The sequence below is a fragment of the Octopus sinensis genome, linkage group LG19, assembly GCF_006345805.1.
Source record: "Octopus sinensis linkage group LG19, ASM634580v1, whole genome shotgun sequence".
Taxonomy (NCBI): domain Eukaryota; kingdom Metazoa; phylum Mollusca; class Cephalopoda; order Octopoda; family Octopodidae; genus Octopus; species Octopus sinensis.
This window is the reverse complement of record NC_043015.1, coordinates 14,727,225-14,745,276: the sequence shown is the minus strand read 5'-3', so window position 1 is coordinate 14,745,276 and position 18,052 is coordinate 14,727,225. Positions and strand designations below refer to the sequence as shown.

At 36.0% G+C, this 18,052-nt stretch overlaps 1 protein-coding gene across 1 annotated transcript in view; it reads right to left on the bottom strand.

Annotated features, from left to right (window-relative positions):
- Positions 1 to 18,052, bottom strand: part of LOC115222207 (cyclic AMP receptor-like protein A) — a 265,857-nt gene that overhangs the window by 158,459 nt on the left and 89,346 nt on the right. The window contains exon 2 of the mRNA XM_029792359.2: positions 12,074 to 12,126. Within this exon, the coding sequence (XP_029648219.1) occupies positions 12,074 to 12,126 (53 nt within the window). The remainder of the gene's footprint in view (positions 1 to 12,073; positions 12,127 to 18,052) is intronic.

Here is an 18,052-nt window from a genome sequence, read left to right as displayed (position 1 = left end):
TTGGCTAGTTTAAACACTAAAGGGTTAAATTCCTTTTCTTCTCACTCGCTTATGTTTTTCCTTTTTCTTTCTTCTAATCCTAATTTTTCATGACATTTATGTTCTCCACTCCTACTGTGCTCTCTTCACATTCTGATTGAATCTTCCATCTGCTAGCATGTACCTCCTGGCAACAATGTCAACTTTTATTTAATCAAGATATCCTTAGCCTGAAGAATAGCCTGCAGTATACAGCTTGCTTGGATATTTACCATTTCCGAGGTTCCGCTTGCTATGAAACATATGCAGCCCGGATCTTATCTACTTCATTCTTTAATTCTTGTATTCTTATTCACATACTTAGCAAACCTAGTTGAATACTGTAAAATATAAAGAACTTCTTTCAGTTTATCATACTTCAATAAGAAGAAAGTTCATAACCTTCCATCTCAATAAATCATTGTTGTCCTTGAAGTTGTTCTTTTATATTTACTATGGATTGCTTGAAGCTAACTTTCATCCTACATCTCAATCTTTGGATCTTATATTTATATTTATATATATATATATAAACACACACACACAGAAATTATATTAAAAAGTCAAAGTAATTGTGACAAGTTTATTCCACTCGAGATTTCTGAAAGAGTAAACAGCAACCCTCTGTTTGTAGTTCAGTTGATCACACGTAAGCTTTTGAGAATTATCAAATCAAGTCAAGTTCTGTGCTATCTGTCCTCGTTCGCTAATATGTGATTTCTAAAGCCAAATGTCTTACATTTTCTCTCTCTCTCTCTTTGTTTAAGATCCAAAGGAAATGCCATATGTGCCGCAGATGTATCTCTTAATTAATAATAACAAAATGTCTATCATCAGTATTAATTATTTTGCAATATGTTAAATTGGCTAAGATTCATAAGAAATTACTAAAATTATTTTTATTAAGTTCTAGTTTATAAAGTTTATAAAGGTAGAGTATTGCTAAAATTATATTTCAAATTCCAAATTTTAATAAGTTTATTTCACTAAAGATTTCTCATAAGCAGCACAAGGGTCTGCATTCTTTATTCCTTTCTAATGCCCTCTCACCCAGTCACCATTTTATTGAAATATACATGGTTTGCTTCCCTGGTAATTCATTACCAACACTTCTTCCTTCAAATATAGCTGTGATGTACAAGTGTATTTCCTGTTGCTCCCCATACTTAAATGTGTGCATGGGTATGTGTGGTGGTTGTGTGGTAAGATGTTTAATGATTTAAACAACATATATATACACACACACACACACTCATATTTTTAATTGCTGGCAAGGCAGCAGTATTTCATTCTGTAACCATAATATGCCACTAAGTATAATATAGTCTATAAGTCAACCTAGTGTCTTACTGCGAGTTAACAGTACTATAATTTCATTTTAAAGGTTATCTCTATAGATTTTCTATTAGAACTTAGAGCCAGTACTATAAATTTCAATGCTTTGTAAAAAAATCATCATCATCATCATCGTTTAACGTACGTTTTCCGTGCTAGCACGGGTTGGAATTGAAGATAGAAAAAGTAGTTAATGAGTGTATATGCATATTTCAAGGATTATTGTCCCTTTATCAGTAGCTCATCTAACCCATCAACTAACCACAAAAACATTGCTTAAATACCCACTAGGTTTAGCAGTGTAACATAATTGTAGAGACCAACCTGCACATCAAACACACTCCTGGTAACTGATACATATATTTAACTGCTGCAAGGAAACAGTATCTTGTTTTGTAACCCCCGTATACAGCTCAGTATATTATAGGTTTGTAAGTGAATACTATGCCTTACCATGTGTTAATAGTACTGTAATTTCATTTTTAAGGTTATCTCTATAGATTTTCTATAGTTGCAATGTTTTGTAAACAAATGCATCTATGCAAACAATGTAATTGAAGATAGAAATAATATGTTACACCACTAAACTTAGTGGGTAGTTGACGAATTACATGAGGTACTGATGAAGGGGCAATAATCCTTGATATAAGCATATACATCCATTACCTACTTTTCTTCTATCTCTGATCAAATTTTTTACATACATGAATTTGATTATGAAACATCAAGACTTGTATTCTAAATTTTATAGAATTCTAAATTTTATAGAGATAACTTTAAAAATATATACATAATTATGATAACAATGGCTGATCACTTGTGACTCAGAAAGACCATCACTGACCATTGCCCATGCAAAATATGAGAAATGTTTGTGCATAAGGTTACTACAACTATGATTAGCTTCACCCAGGATCAAGTTTGCAGTTTCCATGCTTATAATGGAACGTGACAAGAGATCAGAAAGTTGCCTCACAGGTGACCATGCAACCTAAAATTTTAGGTCCAATAAGCCTTGCACAATACCTTACAGACCCTCTCTATTCTATTGACATGATTCAAAGACAAGCCATGGCAAGACATCCAGTACCAATATGGATCATAAACTCAAGAATGTGGGAGCACCACGATCTCAAGTGCAAGCAAAAAATCCCTAAAATGTCCAGTGCCATTCCCTGGATATTCAGTTTCATATTAGAGTGACCTTCTCCTAGAGAAATGCTTAAACAAAAGTTAAGGGGTGCCTCATGACCAGTGGTCTTCCAGCATGCAGGCACCAACCCTGAATTTCTAACAGCCCATGCTCTTGCTAGATAGTCATTGAACTTATACTTTGTTCCTCCATACTTTTTGACAGATCTTGTTTTTAGCCCTGCTGGGATTCTAGAAACATTCTTCATCAAGGAAGCTTAGTCAGGGTACCAGTTTGGTCATTGATGGCCTGACCATACAACAGGTATATGGCTTAGTGGTTAGGGTGTTGCACTCACAACTGCGAGATCACAGGTTCAATTCCCAGACCGAGTGTTGCATTGTGTTCTTGAGCAAAGTACTTCATCTCACATTGCTCTGCAGTCATTTCATCATCTGACATGAGGCACACAGTCCACCTGTACAGGTAATATTGATTTGATAGAGGGAGTGAGCTGATGGGTACACAAACTATTGATCACTAAAAACAAATCATCTGTGTGGTTGTTCAGCAAGAAATCGCCGAACTTTCATATATCGTCTAACAATGGAAGAGTCCATGATATATATATATATATATATTTATATTAATCAAAATAAAATAAAAACATGATGCCAAGGATTCAGCGGTACATATGTTTTGGGCCTTTATTAGGCGGTTTTATAACAATGCATAATGTGTGTCTATGGCCTTCTTCAGCCGAACACAATTACTACTTCAAGGATATGTATTACATTATAAGTATTACGTTGGGGATGCAAATCCTCATAGTCGCGTATGACAGAGTGAGGCACCAACACAAAAACGAAGCGTCCATTTATATATATATATTTATATATATTCTCTTATTCTTTTATTTGTTTCAGTCATTTGACTGTGGTCATGCTGGAGCACCACTTTCAAGGGTTTTAGTCAAATATTTCGACCCCCAGAATAATTTTTTGAGCTTACTACTTATTCTTATCAGTGTCTTTTGCCAAACCACTAAGTTACAGGGATGTAAACACACTAACACCAGTTGTCAAGTGATGGGGAGACAAACACATGCACACACACGTGTATATATATATATATATATATATATATTTATATATATTCTCTTATTCTTTTATTTGTTTCAGTCATTTGACTGTGGTCATGCTGGAGCACCACTTTCAAGGGTTTTAGTCAAATATTTCGACCCCCAGAATAATTTTTTGAGCTTACTACTTATTCTTATCAGTGTCTTTTGCCAAACCACTAAGTTACAGGGATGTAAACACACTAACACCAGTTGTCAAGTGATGGGGAGACAAACACATGCACACACACGTGTATATATATATATATATATATATATATATATATATATATCTGTGTGTGTGTGTGTGTGTCTGTGTTTCTATTTTTGTCAACTTGACAACTGGTGTTAGCGTGTTTACATCCCTGTAACTTAGCAGTTTGGCAAAAAAAGACTGATAAGAATAAGTACTAAACTTTAAAAATATATGATGGACTTCTTTCAGTTTCCATCTACTAAATCCAATCACAAAGTTTTGGCCGGCTTAAGACAATAGTAGAAGACATTTGCTCAAGGTGCCACAAAGTGGGACTGAACCCGGAACCATGTGGTTAGGAAGCAAGCTTCTTAACACACAGCCATGCCTACTAATATTGTCAAAAGCAGTTTTGGTACAGGATAGGTACACCTGCAAAAATTTATTTCAAAGTGGAATTTTTAGTTCAATGTCATCGATTTAGAGAATTTTTTGGTATAAAAATATGGAATAACATATTGCATAAAGTTTGGGGTTTTATGGAATAACACTATTTATACATATTTTATATACACATGGTTCCAGGTTCAATCCCACTGCGTGGCACTTTGGGCAAGTGTCTTCTACTATATCCTCAGGTCGACCAAAGCCTTGTGAGTGGATTTGGTAGACAGAAACTGAAAGAAGCGAGTCGTATATATATATGTGTATATGTGTGTGTCTGTGTGTCTGATTTTGTCCCCCTCAACATTGCTTGACAACCAATGCTGGTGTGTTTACGTGCCCGTAACTTAGCAGTTCAGCAAAAGAGACTGATAGAATAAGTACTGGGCTTACAAAGAATAAGTCCTGAGGTTGATTTGCTCGACTAAAGGCAGTGCTCCAGCATGGCCACAGTCAAATGACTGAAACAAGTAAGAGAGTAAGAGTAAAGAGTAAATAATCATATTTCTTGACAGCAAGCCTATTTGGCAATGTTATCAAAAGCATTTTAGCGTCCTCTTTTTGGCAACATTGTAATACATTTTGATTATTTACATTCCTCATGTGCTGTCGGTTGAGATAACATCACTTAATGACTGCATTAACTGTTTTATTGTTTCTTTCAGGTTCAATTATTAAGAATAAGTAAAATTAGTGGAATGCCTAAAAATCAACCTAAATATGGGTAAAACCAGTCATTTATCATCTGAAAAGAGACAAAGTATTGTCACATTACATAGTGAAGGCTATAGTTTTATAGATATAGCCATTATAAGATATAATGAAACAGGAAAAAATAATGACAGAGCTCAGTCAGGTCATCTAAAAGGGACTTCTAAATCACAAGATAAGTTCATCAGAGTCACCAGTCTTCGAAAGAGGTGCCTGATAGCAAATGAAATCACTGCCAGCAAAGCTAATGTATCTCCTACAATCATGAGGCAAAGATTCATTGCTAATGGGCTAAATGGCCATTGATCTGCCAGAAAACCACTGCTTTGACCTGTGAATAAGCATGACTCATACAGGCCAAAAAAACACCAAACTTGGAATGTTGATCAATGGAAACAAGTCCTCTGGACTGATGATTCTTTGGATCTCAGTATAGAGTTTATGCAAGGCAAATAATTGGTGAATGGCTGATTCCTGAGTGTATAGTTCCAACTGTAAAGGGGAAGTGTGATGATCTGGAAGTGTATTGCAGACAATAGTGTTGGGGACATTCATTGGATAATAGGAATACTGAACCAAAACAGGTATTACTGTAAAGGCGGCAAGCTGGCAGAATCGTTAGCACACCGGGCGAAATGCGTAGCTGTATTTCGTCTGCCGTTACGTTGTGAGTTCAAATTCCGCCGAGGTCGACTTTGCCTTTCATCCTTTCGGGGTCGTTTAAATAAGTACCAGTTACGCGCTGGGGTCGATATAATCGACTTAATCCGTTTGTCTGTCCTTGTTTGTTCCTTCTGTGTTTAGCCCCTTGTGGGTAGTAAAGAAACAGGTATTACTGTATCCTCCAGTGTCATGCCATCTCGTCTGGGATGCAACTGATTGGTGGTAATTTCATGCTGATGCAAGATAACAATCCATAACACACTTCTAAGCTACACAAAAACTATTTACAGTAGAAAATGGATGAAAAAAAGTTGGCTGTAATGGAATGGCCTGCCCAATCCCCTGATTGCAATCCCATCAAAATTGAGTGAGATGAATTGGACTGCAGAGTCAAAAAGCAACAACCAAGTAGTACAGAAACCCTCTGGATACTCTTACAAGAGGAATGGCAAAATATTACCAGTGAATATTTGCTTTCATTGCTCGAACGAATGCCCAGAGTAAGGCCCGCAGTGATCAAGGCCAAGGACGGATATTTTGATGAGTCTAAGATTTTGAGCTTTTTTCTGATTTTTCAGAGTTTTGTTTAATTACTGACTTAATTATGTCATCCAATGAATGTAACTATACATTAATAAAATAGTTCACCAGAATCTCTCCCTTATTTCCATTTTGTAGGTCTTAAACTTTTGGATAGTAGTGTCTATGTTACATAACATAGATATACTATCAAAAGCTACATTTCTCATACAGACATACAGTGCTAAAGAGCACAGATGTGTATCAGTAGAAGATAAAATGCTTTCTGTCTGCTACGGATATATGTTTGTGCTTTTTATCACTATACATTTATACAAGGCACTTTCTCAAGATGAAAACTACAGCTCTGTGCCTTTCAATATGATAACCATTTTAAGTAAGATATACATAATGTCCTCTCTCTCTCTCCCTATATATAAATATAAATGTAAGTATGTATATATGTGTGTGTGTATATATATATATACATGTGTGTGTGTGTGTGTATGTATATATATATATATATATATATATATATATACACACAGAATGCTGTGAATAAACTGTCATCTAATTTATGCAAAAATGAAAATAACACTGACGTCCAATTTTAACAGATATATTTACCAAAATTACATAAAAATATCTTGAAAATTTATTCAATAAAATTGTCATTGGCTTCAACAACAACCTCCAGATGAATTCAGAATATCCTGCAACTCTTCTGGACAGTCTCCTTGTTTAAGTTGGTGAACGCTGCCATAATCCTATGCGTCCTACACATAATAATCAAGGGGGTCAAAGTCTGAGGAGTTAGGTGGCCAGATGTTAGGGGTGATATAGTCACAGAAATTGTCTAACAGCCATGACTGGGTTCTCCTGCTTGTGTGGCATGGTGCAGAATCCTGTTGCCAGACATAAGGTCTTCCAGCAGCCACCCTCTTGACCCAGGGCAGCACTACCTCCTCCAGCCACCTGATGTTGGCCTCCATGTTGAGTCTGAGGCCACTTGAGAACATGAATGGAGGCATAATATCACCATCACTAGTGATCACTCCAAACACCCTGATATTGAGTGGATGTTTGATTTTTATTACTCTCAGTACATATTTTGGGGACACAGCAAGCCAATGGTTGTTCCGTGCATTCACCATCTGTTCATATTGGAGCTTCCAGTGTGAATGCCAAGCAGTACAGCATGTTGTTTCAAATTTCTGGCAGAGTGAACTGCATCATGGTGCTGTTTTTTCACAGACAGTGCCCGACTGACCCTACTATACTGTGTAGTCAACAAAATCAGAAACAAACAATGTGCATGTGCAAAAATAAAAATATAAAATGGTGACAATTTATCCATTGCACCCTGTAACCCTGTACATACATATACACACATACATACATATATACATACATACATACATACATCACACACACACCACACACACACACACACACACACACATACACACATGTGTGTGCATGAATGTAAATGTATGTATATATACACATGTATCTGAATGTGTAAATATAAGGGTTACATATTTACATACAAATTCTTACTATCTATCCTCTTCTCTCTTCAGCTTGTCAAATCTCCCTACTTCCCTTCGTTCCCTCTTCTTCTTTCACTTTGCAGGTGCTTGTCTTAGACCAAGATTGAGGAAATTGTTATTCACTGAGTAGTAATTGCTTAATTAAATTGACATATACAAGAGCCTGTTCACGCAAATCTTTTCAACCCCCAACTATTCTCCCACTCTTCCCTCCAAGTCCACAACTTCAGAGCCACTACAATCAATGTCCACACAATGAAAAATAGGTCCAGCGAGATTAGTAAAATGCTAGAGAGGAGGCATGCTGATATAAGCTGTATGCCAGAAGGGAGAGGTGACCCTCAGTTAGATTCCTTATGAGCAAGGAACATGGGTACAAATGCTCTTGATTAGGTAGGTAGTATTGACATACTTTTGGCAGGGAAATAGGTGGATAAAGTCATTGAGACTATAGAGTGTGTGAGAGGATAAAGGTGAGATTAGTTAATTTATCAAGTCTTAGATAAATTAACTGTTACATGTATCTCTGTCTATGCTCTGCAATGTGGGTTGGCAGATAAACAGAACTAATTTTACAAGCTCCTCTCACAGATTACCTTAATGACAAATGACAGTGATATATTATTGTGGCTGGTGACTTCAGTTACATGTTGGGTAGCACTCCAAAGGATTACAGGGAGTGCAAGAAGGTTTCAGCTTCAGTGCTAGAAATGAGGAGGGAACAAGGCTGCTAGAGTTCTGTGATGCAAATGACCTGACCTACAAGACTAGCTTCAGGAAACCAGCTGGTTATCTGATCACCTATCAATTTGGTGGGCACAAACCAAACTGACTACATTCTCACCAGAAAATGAGTTAAGGTTAGTGATTAGTGACTTCAGACTTTGAGCTAGAAGGATCAAAGGAACTACTCAGAACCATTTAACATGTTATCTATCCTTCATCCATAAATAGTTCTCTCCACCCACACATTATATTGATCCCATCCTTTCTGTTGGTGCCTCTATGTGTTTGTGCTCGTCGTAACCAACGGAGTGCTAAGATGTGTTTGTGTGAGTAAGTGTGTGTGGGTACTCCATCACCATATGTTTCTCACTCTGCTCATGCATTACACATGCTTCTTTCTTCACCATCTTTCTTTCTTCACAGCAACCTACCCAACTACATGTTATCTCTCTCTCTCTCATTCCTCCCCTGTCTACTGTTTCATAGCCACTGTTATGCTGCTCTACCCAATCTTTTTTTTCTGTACTGTCACTCACCTTCTACTCTACTTCTCCCACCTCATGCATCATTGGTTATTTCCCACTCCTTCTGAGGTATTCACCACATCCACCTTTCAACCCCGTCCAATCATGATAGTTACCACCTACTGCCTGGTCCTCACCCATTCCTCATCAATTTACATTCATTCTCTCAGTCCACCATACATACTTGCAACCTCCATCCACCCATAGGTCCCTCTCTCTACACTCACTTCTACTCACCTCATACCTCCAGAGTGTACTCAGACATTTCACGACCACTATTTTTATCTCTCTCTAGCTCCACCGGAACACTCTCTTATCCTCTCAACTAAAATATAAGTAGCCATGTATGAGGTGCATCCCAGAAGTTTTGAGACTTCCTGGGAAAGGCAATTAAAACTGTCAATTAAACTGTCCTGATTTATTGTAATTTTAGTATTCCATTATACATCTAATAAGCTGATCTGTCAAATGTTTAATTCCAAACTGAAGGAGACAGCTGTAACAGCACTTTGAACACACTCTACTAAACACTGCTTGTCACAATTGACTAGTTTTCTAGTTTGCAGTTGGGACATGAAGATGATTTGGAAGCTTACTATGCAATAAATTTTTGTGTTAAACTGAACAAAAATGTTAGTTTCATTCATCTGCTTAAGAGTCTAAAGTAAGCTTTATCCAAGGTTTAGCCACTGTCATGTGATACAGTTATGAAATATGTAAGTTATACATATCTTTAACATAGAATGAGAAATAATATGTGGGGCAGAGCCTTATGTAAACAAAAGAAAAAGATGCAATTTATGCCTAGAAGAAATATTCCATATTTTCACATCTAAACACCAGTTACTAAATCATAAGCAGCAACTATCTGAAGGCTGTACACACCTTTAGACAAAGGCATTCAAATATTTCTATAGAAAGGATTTTTGATTAAGTAAGCACCACATATATAGGAAAAGCTAAAGTCTGAATGGTAAATGTCAGTGTAATATCTAGTTGTCTATATCCGAGTAGTAATTAGTATTCTTCATATATAAAACTCCAAATATGAAACAATTTACTATATATCTAAGTGGACGAAATCTACATGTTTCAAACATGATTTATATAAAGATTTGAATTGGCCTTATAAGTAAGTTATACATATTTCCTATCTCTAAATTATATCTGACTTAGTGACTTGTAATTGTACACATATATCTCTGAAACACATCTATTTGTAATTTGTAATTCACTTAAGACTAGTGGTTGAAATATACTCTGATTTAATTAAGAATTTAGTAATCATGATTTGAAATTCAAACCTAGGGTCATTATAGGGTCAGCCTCATAAACATTTACTATTGTTGTATCAGGTTTCCAAATGTTTCTCACCCATTCTTTGCACTCAAAAACTATAGTTCCCTATCAAATATAATGTTTGCTAAACCAACATACCCTTAATTTGCTTCAAACCACAACAGTGGTAAAACCTTGAATAAAACTAGATAGACTCATTAATTTGTAGTGAATGAAACTGGATGCAAGTGCAGCTGCAAGATGTCTAAGCAGCAGAAACGTACATCAGAGAGATTTAAATTAATTATGCTGCACCCTTGAATGTAAAAATAAAAAAAGTGCAGGTGTATTAGTCTGGACGAAATCTACAAGTTTCAAACATGATTTATATAAAGATTTGAATTGCTCTTGTAAGTTATACATATTTCCTATCTCTAAATTATATCTGACTTAGTGACTTGTAATTGTACACATGTGTGTGTGTGTGTGTGTGTGTGTGTGTGTGTGTGTGCATGCACACACACACATAAATATGCAGAACATGTGACAAAAGAACTCTAACAAATACACTGTAACTGATAATAATACAGCTAAAGTGAAGATTAAGTAAATAATACATGTGCTTATTGACTAAATGACCATCCGCAAATATAACTATATATATATATATACCCCGGAGTAAACACATAAATGTGAAACAAGGTGGAAAAAAGAGTACTCAAATACCAGTGGTAGAGTAATATGCTTTATTTAAAGCAGCAGAAAATTCAACAAAATCTGTTACTCTGAGTTTCTCATTGCCGTTCATCAGACAGTTTTTGCTAGAAAAAACTGTCTGATGAACGGCAACGAGAAACTCAGAGTAACAGATTTTGTTGAATTTTCTGCTGCTTTAAATAAAGTATATATATATATATATATATATACATATATATATATATATATTGTGCAAAACACACACACACATACTTTATATTGTTCATCATCATTAGCATCACTTAACATCCATTTTTCCATGCTTCTGCATGTCAGATATTATTTGTTAAGATAGATCTTCTAAGGTTGGATGGCTGTATATACACACACACACACACACACACACACACTCATACACATACACACACAAGGCTTTGGTCGCTCCATAGCTTTAGTAGAAAGTACTTACCAAAGGTGCCACACAGTGTGATTGAACCTGAGACCACATGGTTAACCAGCAAGCATCTCAACTACATAACTATATTTGTGCCCATATACATATATACATATATGAATGGGTGCTGGAAAGTTCCTGGTTTTAAGGGTATCACAAAATGCCCAATTGGAGGCCCAACCTTCTGAGTTCCTTTACAGGTCTTAGAAAAACTGAAGGATTGTTGCAGTGTGTGAATCTGAGAGGGCAATATGTTGAATAAAATCATAATTAACTGATCCTCCTGTATTTTCTTTTACTCAAAGCCAGGAACTTTTCAGCACTCTATCATGCGTGTGTGTATGCATATATATATATATATATATATACAAAGACACATATACATATATACACTCATATATACATAAATATACATACACACACACACATATATATATATATATACATAGATACACACACACTCACACACAATTGATTTCCACATGTTTCTGTCAACAAAATGTTAGTTATTCACAAGGCTTTTGTTGAAACCAGTGTTTTGTTAGAAGCATGTACCCAATAACATATGCAGTGGGATCAAACCTAGATTCATGTAGTTGCAAAGAGAAATTCTTTATCACAGAGTCGTGCCTCCGTTGATATAAAACGAAAGTCACTTAAAATGATTCAGGAAATAAATTTGAAACAAAATTATCTGAACATACCATCCTATCAGTGAAATGCAAGCAGTCGCCCGTCGGACAGCTATTATAATATCCTACAAGCAAAAGAAAATACAAGATAGCATCAAAACATTCAAATAGACTGCAATCATTGTATATTACATCAGTTTAACATTGCATAATTATTATATGGGATATAAGAGATACTTATAAATATTATTATTGACTAAAGAAATACAAGTAAAGGTAAGAAAAATACAATTATTTGATAATCAAGTTTTATGTAAAAGCAGCACATGATTTGTTTTTTGTTTTTGACAAACCAGTTTTTTTTTTATTCTTACATCTAATTTATGTTTGGGACACCATTTATGTAAAATGCCAACCCAAACAAGATTGAAATTCAACACCAGTACATCATCATCATCATCATCAGTATTGATTTACCATCCACTTCCCCATGCTTGCACGGGTCAGACAGAATTTCTTGAGACAAATTTTCTATAGCTTGATGCCCTTTCTGTCACCAACTCTCATTTCCAAGTAAGGCATTTTCGCCATAGCCAGATAGGTTTTTCCCAGAAGATTGGACAATCTAGCTTATATGATGGTGATGCTTATTTATAATCATCACAGGAAGTTTAGACAAGGGTACACATAAACATACATGCATGTGCACGCACACACAATGGGCTTCTTTCAATTTTTGTCTACCAAATCCACTCACAAGGCTTTGGTCAGCCCAGAGCTATAGTAGAAGACACTTGCTCAAGGTGCCATGCAATGAGATCAAACCATACATCCATGCCCACACCTATTGATATTATATTTATAGGCACAAGCATGGCTACATGGTAAGAAGTTTGCTTCCCAAATACGTGGTTCTTGGTTCAGTCCCATTACATGGCACTTTGGACAAGTGTCTACTACAATAGCCTCAGGTTTATCAAAAGCCTTGTGAGTGGATTTAGTAGAGAGAAACGGAAAGAAGCCAGTCATATATATATATATATATATATATATATATATATATATATATATCAGTGTGTCTATCTCTGTTTCTCCCCCACCACTGCTTGACATCTGGTAGTAATGCGTTTTCGACCCTGTAACTTAGTAGTTCAGCAAAAGAGACTAATAGAATAAATGCCTAACTGAAAAAAATAAGTACTGGGGTCCATTCATTTGACTAAAATTCTTGAAGGTGATGCCCTAGCATTGTATAATGACTAAAATAAGTAAAAAATGAAAGAAATATGGTAGGGCTTTGTATATGTCTACCAATTGCAATGAGTTTATCCTTGTAATTAGTAGGCTAAAACTCTTCTTTGGAGTGTTTAAAACCCAAATGTAGTAAGTACAAATAACTCACAATAAAAACAGTCAAGTGAAATGATTGGAAATATACAGGCATAGCTGTGTGCTAAGAAGTTTGCTTCACAAGCACATGGTTTCAGGTACAGTCTCACAGTGAGACACACTGGCATCTTCTACTGTAGCCCTGGGCTGATTAAAGCCTTGCTAGCGAATTTGGTAGATGAAAATTGAAAGTAGTCATCCATTATCATCATCATTGTTTAATGTCTGTTTTCCATACTGCATGGGTTGGAGGGTTTGACTGAGGTCTGGAAAGCCAGTGGCTGCACCAGGCTTCAGTCTGATCTGGCAATGTTTCTACAGCTGGATGCCCTTCCTAACACCAACCACTCCAACAGTGTAGTGGGTCCTTTTTACATGCCACAGGCACAGGAACCAGTCAGGCGGGCCTGGCATTGATCACATTCGGCTAGTGCTTTTTACGTGCCACTGGCATGGGAGCCAGTCAGGGGGCACTGGCATCAGCCATGTTTGGATGATGCTTTTTACATGCCACCAGTATGAGAGCCAGTCAGGTGGCCCTGGCATCGATCACATTCGGATGATACATTTTATGTGCCACTGGAACAGGAGCCAGTCAAGGGGCACTGGCCACAGCTACGATTTTGGTTTTACTTGATTTAACAGGTCTTTTCAAGCATATCATATTGCCTGATGCATCAGGACTACTCTTAAATGGGCTGGACATGCAACACTGGCATCAGCCATGGCTGTGATCTCACTTCAGCTGCTGAGTCTTCTAATCACAGCATATCTCCAAAGGTCTCAGAATACTGTCATTGCCTGTGTGAGGCCCAACGTTCGAAGGTCATGCTTCACACCTCATCCCATGTCTTCTACAGTTAGGGTGTGGCACTTTGTCACACAGCTGTCCTCATCCATATGTAACACATGACCATACCAGTGCAGTAGTCTCTCTTACACACCACAGTGCTGGTTTGTTTACATTCCTGTAACTTGGCAATTTGGCAAAAGAGACCATAAGAATAAATTCCACATTTTAAAGAAATGAGTACTGGAGTTGACTTATTCGACTAAAACCCTTCAAGGCATTGTCCCAGCATGGCCACAATCCAAGGCCTCAAACAAGTACAAGATAAAAGATTACCATGGTCTAGCGAAAATTATTATAACTTGACATCAGAGAAATTTTTGACCCCACTTTTTGTGCCTAATTGAGATTAATAGCTTTGTCATGCTACAATTGTCAGCAAAGTATTGGTATTATAAATTTACTAATATTCTCTAGAATAAAGTTTGTGTGTGTGTATGCGTACGCACACACATGCATGTATGCATGTTCACATGTGTAAGACATCATTATTTAAATTATGCAAATTATTTAACTTGTACAAATAAAAATCAATTTGTTTTTATGAATTTCAAAACTGGTTGAAAAGAATATCTATTAAGCTAAAATAACCGAGACAAATTCCACAAAAATTTAATGCTTCTCAAGAAGAAAAAAAATTAAATTTTATAAAAAATGTATTTCCTGCTAATTCTGCTACTTGAAACAGAAACTTACATTTCCCCCAAATTTGGATAGCATAAAATTTGAGAGCATAATACCATACTTATAATGATGCTCTTGCCATAACTCAATTAGAAAGCTCAGCCACTAAAATATCAGATAATTTATTCGACTTATTTGCATACAAAACAATAAAGGTGGTACATTAAAATGTCATTATAATTTGATTTATTCATGGATACATTTGGTCCCAGGTAATAATCATTTCTGCAACAATGAAGACACCTTTATTGTTAAGGGAATTAGCAAATGGCGAAAAACTGCTGCTCTACTACTACTACTACTACTACTACTATCACCTCCTTCACTACCACCATAGCTACTACTACTATTACCACTGCTGCTGCTGCTACTACTACTACTATTACCACTGCTGCTACTATTACAACTACTACTACTACTGCTATTACAACCACTACCTATTTATTACCTACAAGGTGCTAAACATAGAGGGGACAAACAAGGACAGGCAAATGGATTAAGTCAATTATATCGACTCCAGTGTGTAACTGGTACTTATTTAATCGACCCTGAAAGAATGAAAGGCAAAGTCGACCTCGGCGGAATTTGAACTCAGAACATAACGGCAGACAAAATACGGCTACGCATTTCGCCTGGCGTGCTAACGTTTCTGCTAGCTCGCCGCCTTATATTACAACCACTACCAACACTACAACTACTACAACTGATTATTTTTCAAATTTATCAATGTCCATCAGTTCTTTATTATTACTGTTGCTGTAGTTGCAGTTTTTATTTAATCAGCAAACTGAGTCTACAGACCTGTTTCACTTTCCAGTTTGAATGAGTTAACTCCACTTACTTTATTCTATTGAATGTTCACCACCACCACCACCACCACCTCCATTACTTCTGATACTGTTGTGCACTGTTGTTTGAATAAAGAAACTTTCCAGAAGCAAAAATAAGCCAAAAAACACTCTCTTTTACTTGTTTCAGACATTTGACTGTGGCCATGCTGGAACACCACCTTTAGTCAAGCAAATCGACCTCAGGACTTATTCTTTGGAAGCCTAGTACTTATTCTATTGGTCTCTTTTGCCGAACTGCTAAGTTATGGGGATGTAAACACACCACCATCGGTTGTCAAGCAATGTTGGGGGACAAACAGACACACAAACATATACATACACATACATATATATGATGGGCTTCTTTCAGTTTCCATCTACCAAATCCACTCATAAGGGTTTGGTCAGCCCAGAGCTATAGTAGAAGACACTTTCCCAAGGTGCCACGCAGTGGGAATGAACCCGGAACCATGTGGTTGGTAAGCAAGCTACTTACCACACAGCCACTCTTGCACCTATAAATATTTTTTTAAAAACCAAAAAAATGATATTAAAACAAAAGAAAAATAGCTTACAAAATTATTTCAAAGTAGAGGCAGCTTAGAGAATGGTTACCAGAATAGGGAATCATGAATGACACATTGCAGTTGAGAATGAGCAACTCTGCTTCAACAACACCCCATACTTTTTTGGTACCAATCCCACTTGAGACTTCCCCTGGTTCAAACTTTCTGTTTAAAATATTCTACATTAAAACTTTCCATCAAAATCTCATGTAAATTTATAGCCCCAAACACCATCTTTTAAAATTCTTCATTATTTTCCAAATTATTTGACACAATGGCAGTGTAATTCAATAGAAACATGGTAACAAAAGCTTAATCTGATGTTTACTGAGAAAACTAGGTACATCTTAACAGCCTGGGAGAAACATTCAAGTCTTATACAATAGTCTTTATCAGATTGTATATCATTAATAGAGCATATAGAGTTAGCCTGACATTGTTATCATCTGATGATAAATTTCTTGGTGTAGCAGAATTAGGTCTGAAAAGATCCATTGTTAAAAGCTAACATCCACTGAACTCTGCCTAAATTACAAGTCCATTTTCTACAGTGCTAAGAAAGGTGTTAGATGTCTACAGTATCAAGCTAAATAATCTGTTCTAATATTGATACATCTGTAAAAAAATCATCCTAAAAAGGCTATATCAGGAAAATTAATACCCACTACAGTGTTAAACACTTACATCATTTATGAGAATAGAGCAGAGATAAAATCAAAATTTCATTTATTCTTTACGTAATGAAAGAGAAGATATAACAAATTTGTGATCAATACAACTTTAGGACAGAGTCCAAGAATAACAGTACATGCTGCAGGTATCTCACCAGAGTTAAAGTCACTTCAGACATGGAAAATCTGAAAGATTCTCTGCATTTTTAGTTAAGATTTACAAAGAGCAAACAGGATACCTCTTAGAAATTAGTATACAGACAAATGAAAAGTTTTACTCAAGGGAGAAACATAAAAATCAGTAGTGACAAAACAAGTATGAAGTTATGTTTGTTTGTTTAGCCCGAAATCAGGACAGACTATAATCAAAGGCATTCCAGGGATGGTCATCCTAATTTTTTTTACTTTGTGCAAAAAACCTGGAACACATTATCTAATGATTTTTTCAAATAGGATGAGGTGTGATCTCAGTGATACTTAACTTTTATATCTAGCAAGTCAGCTGACCATATAGAGCAGTGTTTCTCAACAATTTTTTTACCTAGAGACCCCTTAGATTCCTATTTTACTCATGGGAGCCCTCCTAGCCATTCGATATTAAAAAAAAATCCTATTTTATTTTAAGATTGCATAAAAATAATTGTTAAAACATTTTGTGTATTGTAAAAGTATAACCAATTTTTTGAAGACTAGCAGAAATATCCAGAATAATGAAGTTTAAAAACGCTGTCTAGATTACGTGGATCTAAACTGCTAGGAGCTGAGATACCAACTTTCTACATTAATAACTTTCCAGCCCATGCTAGCATGGAACATAGACATTAAGTGAAATGTTAAAAGAAAATTTCCAACTTGTATATGTAAATAAAGTAAATACATGTAATTCAAAAACACGTTTTGTGTAGCTTATTTTGTAACCAAAAAACAGGTACAGATTATAAATAATGAATAGTTGATTCATTTGACAGAGGTAGTAGAGAGCCAATCCAATGATAAATATGACCTTGGATCTTGAAAGTCTGCATGAATCCTGGATCCATTAAATCTCTTGTGGCTCCAAA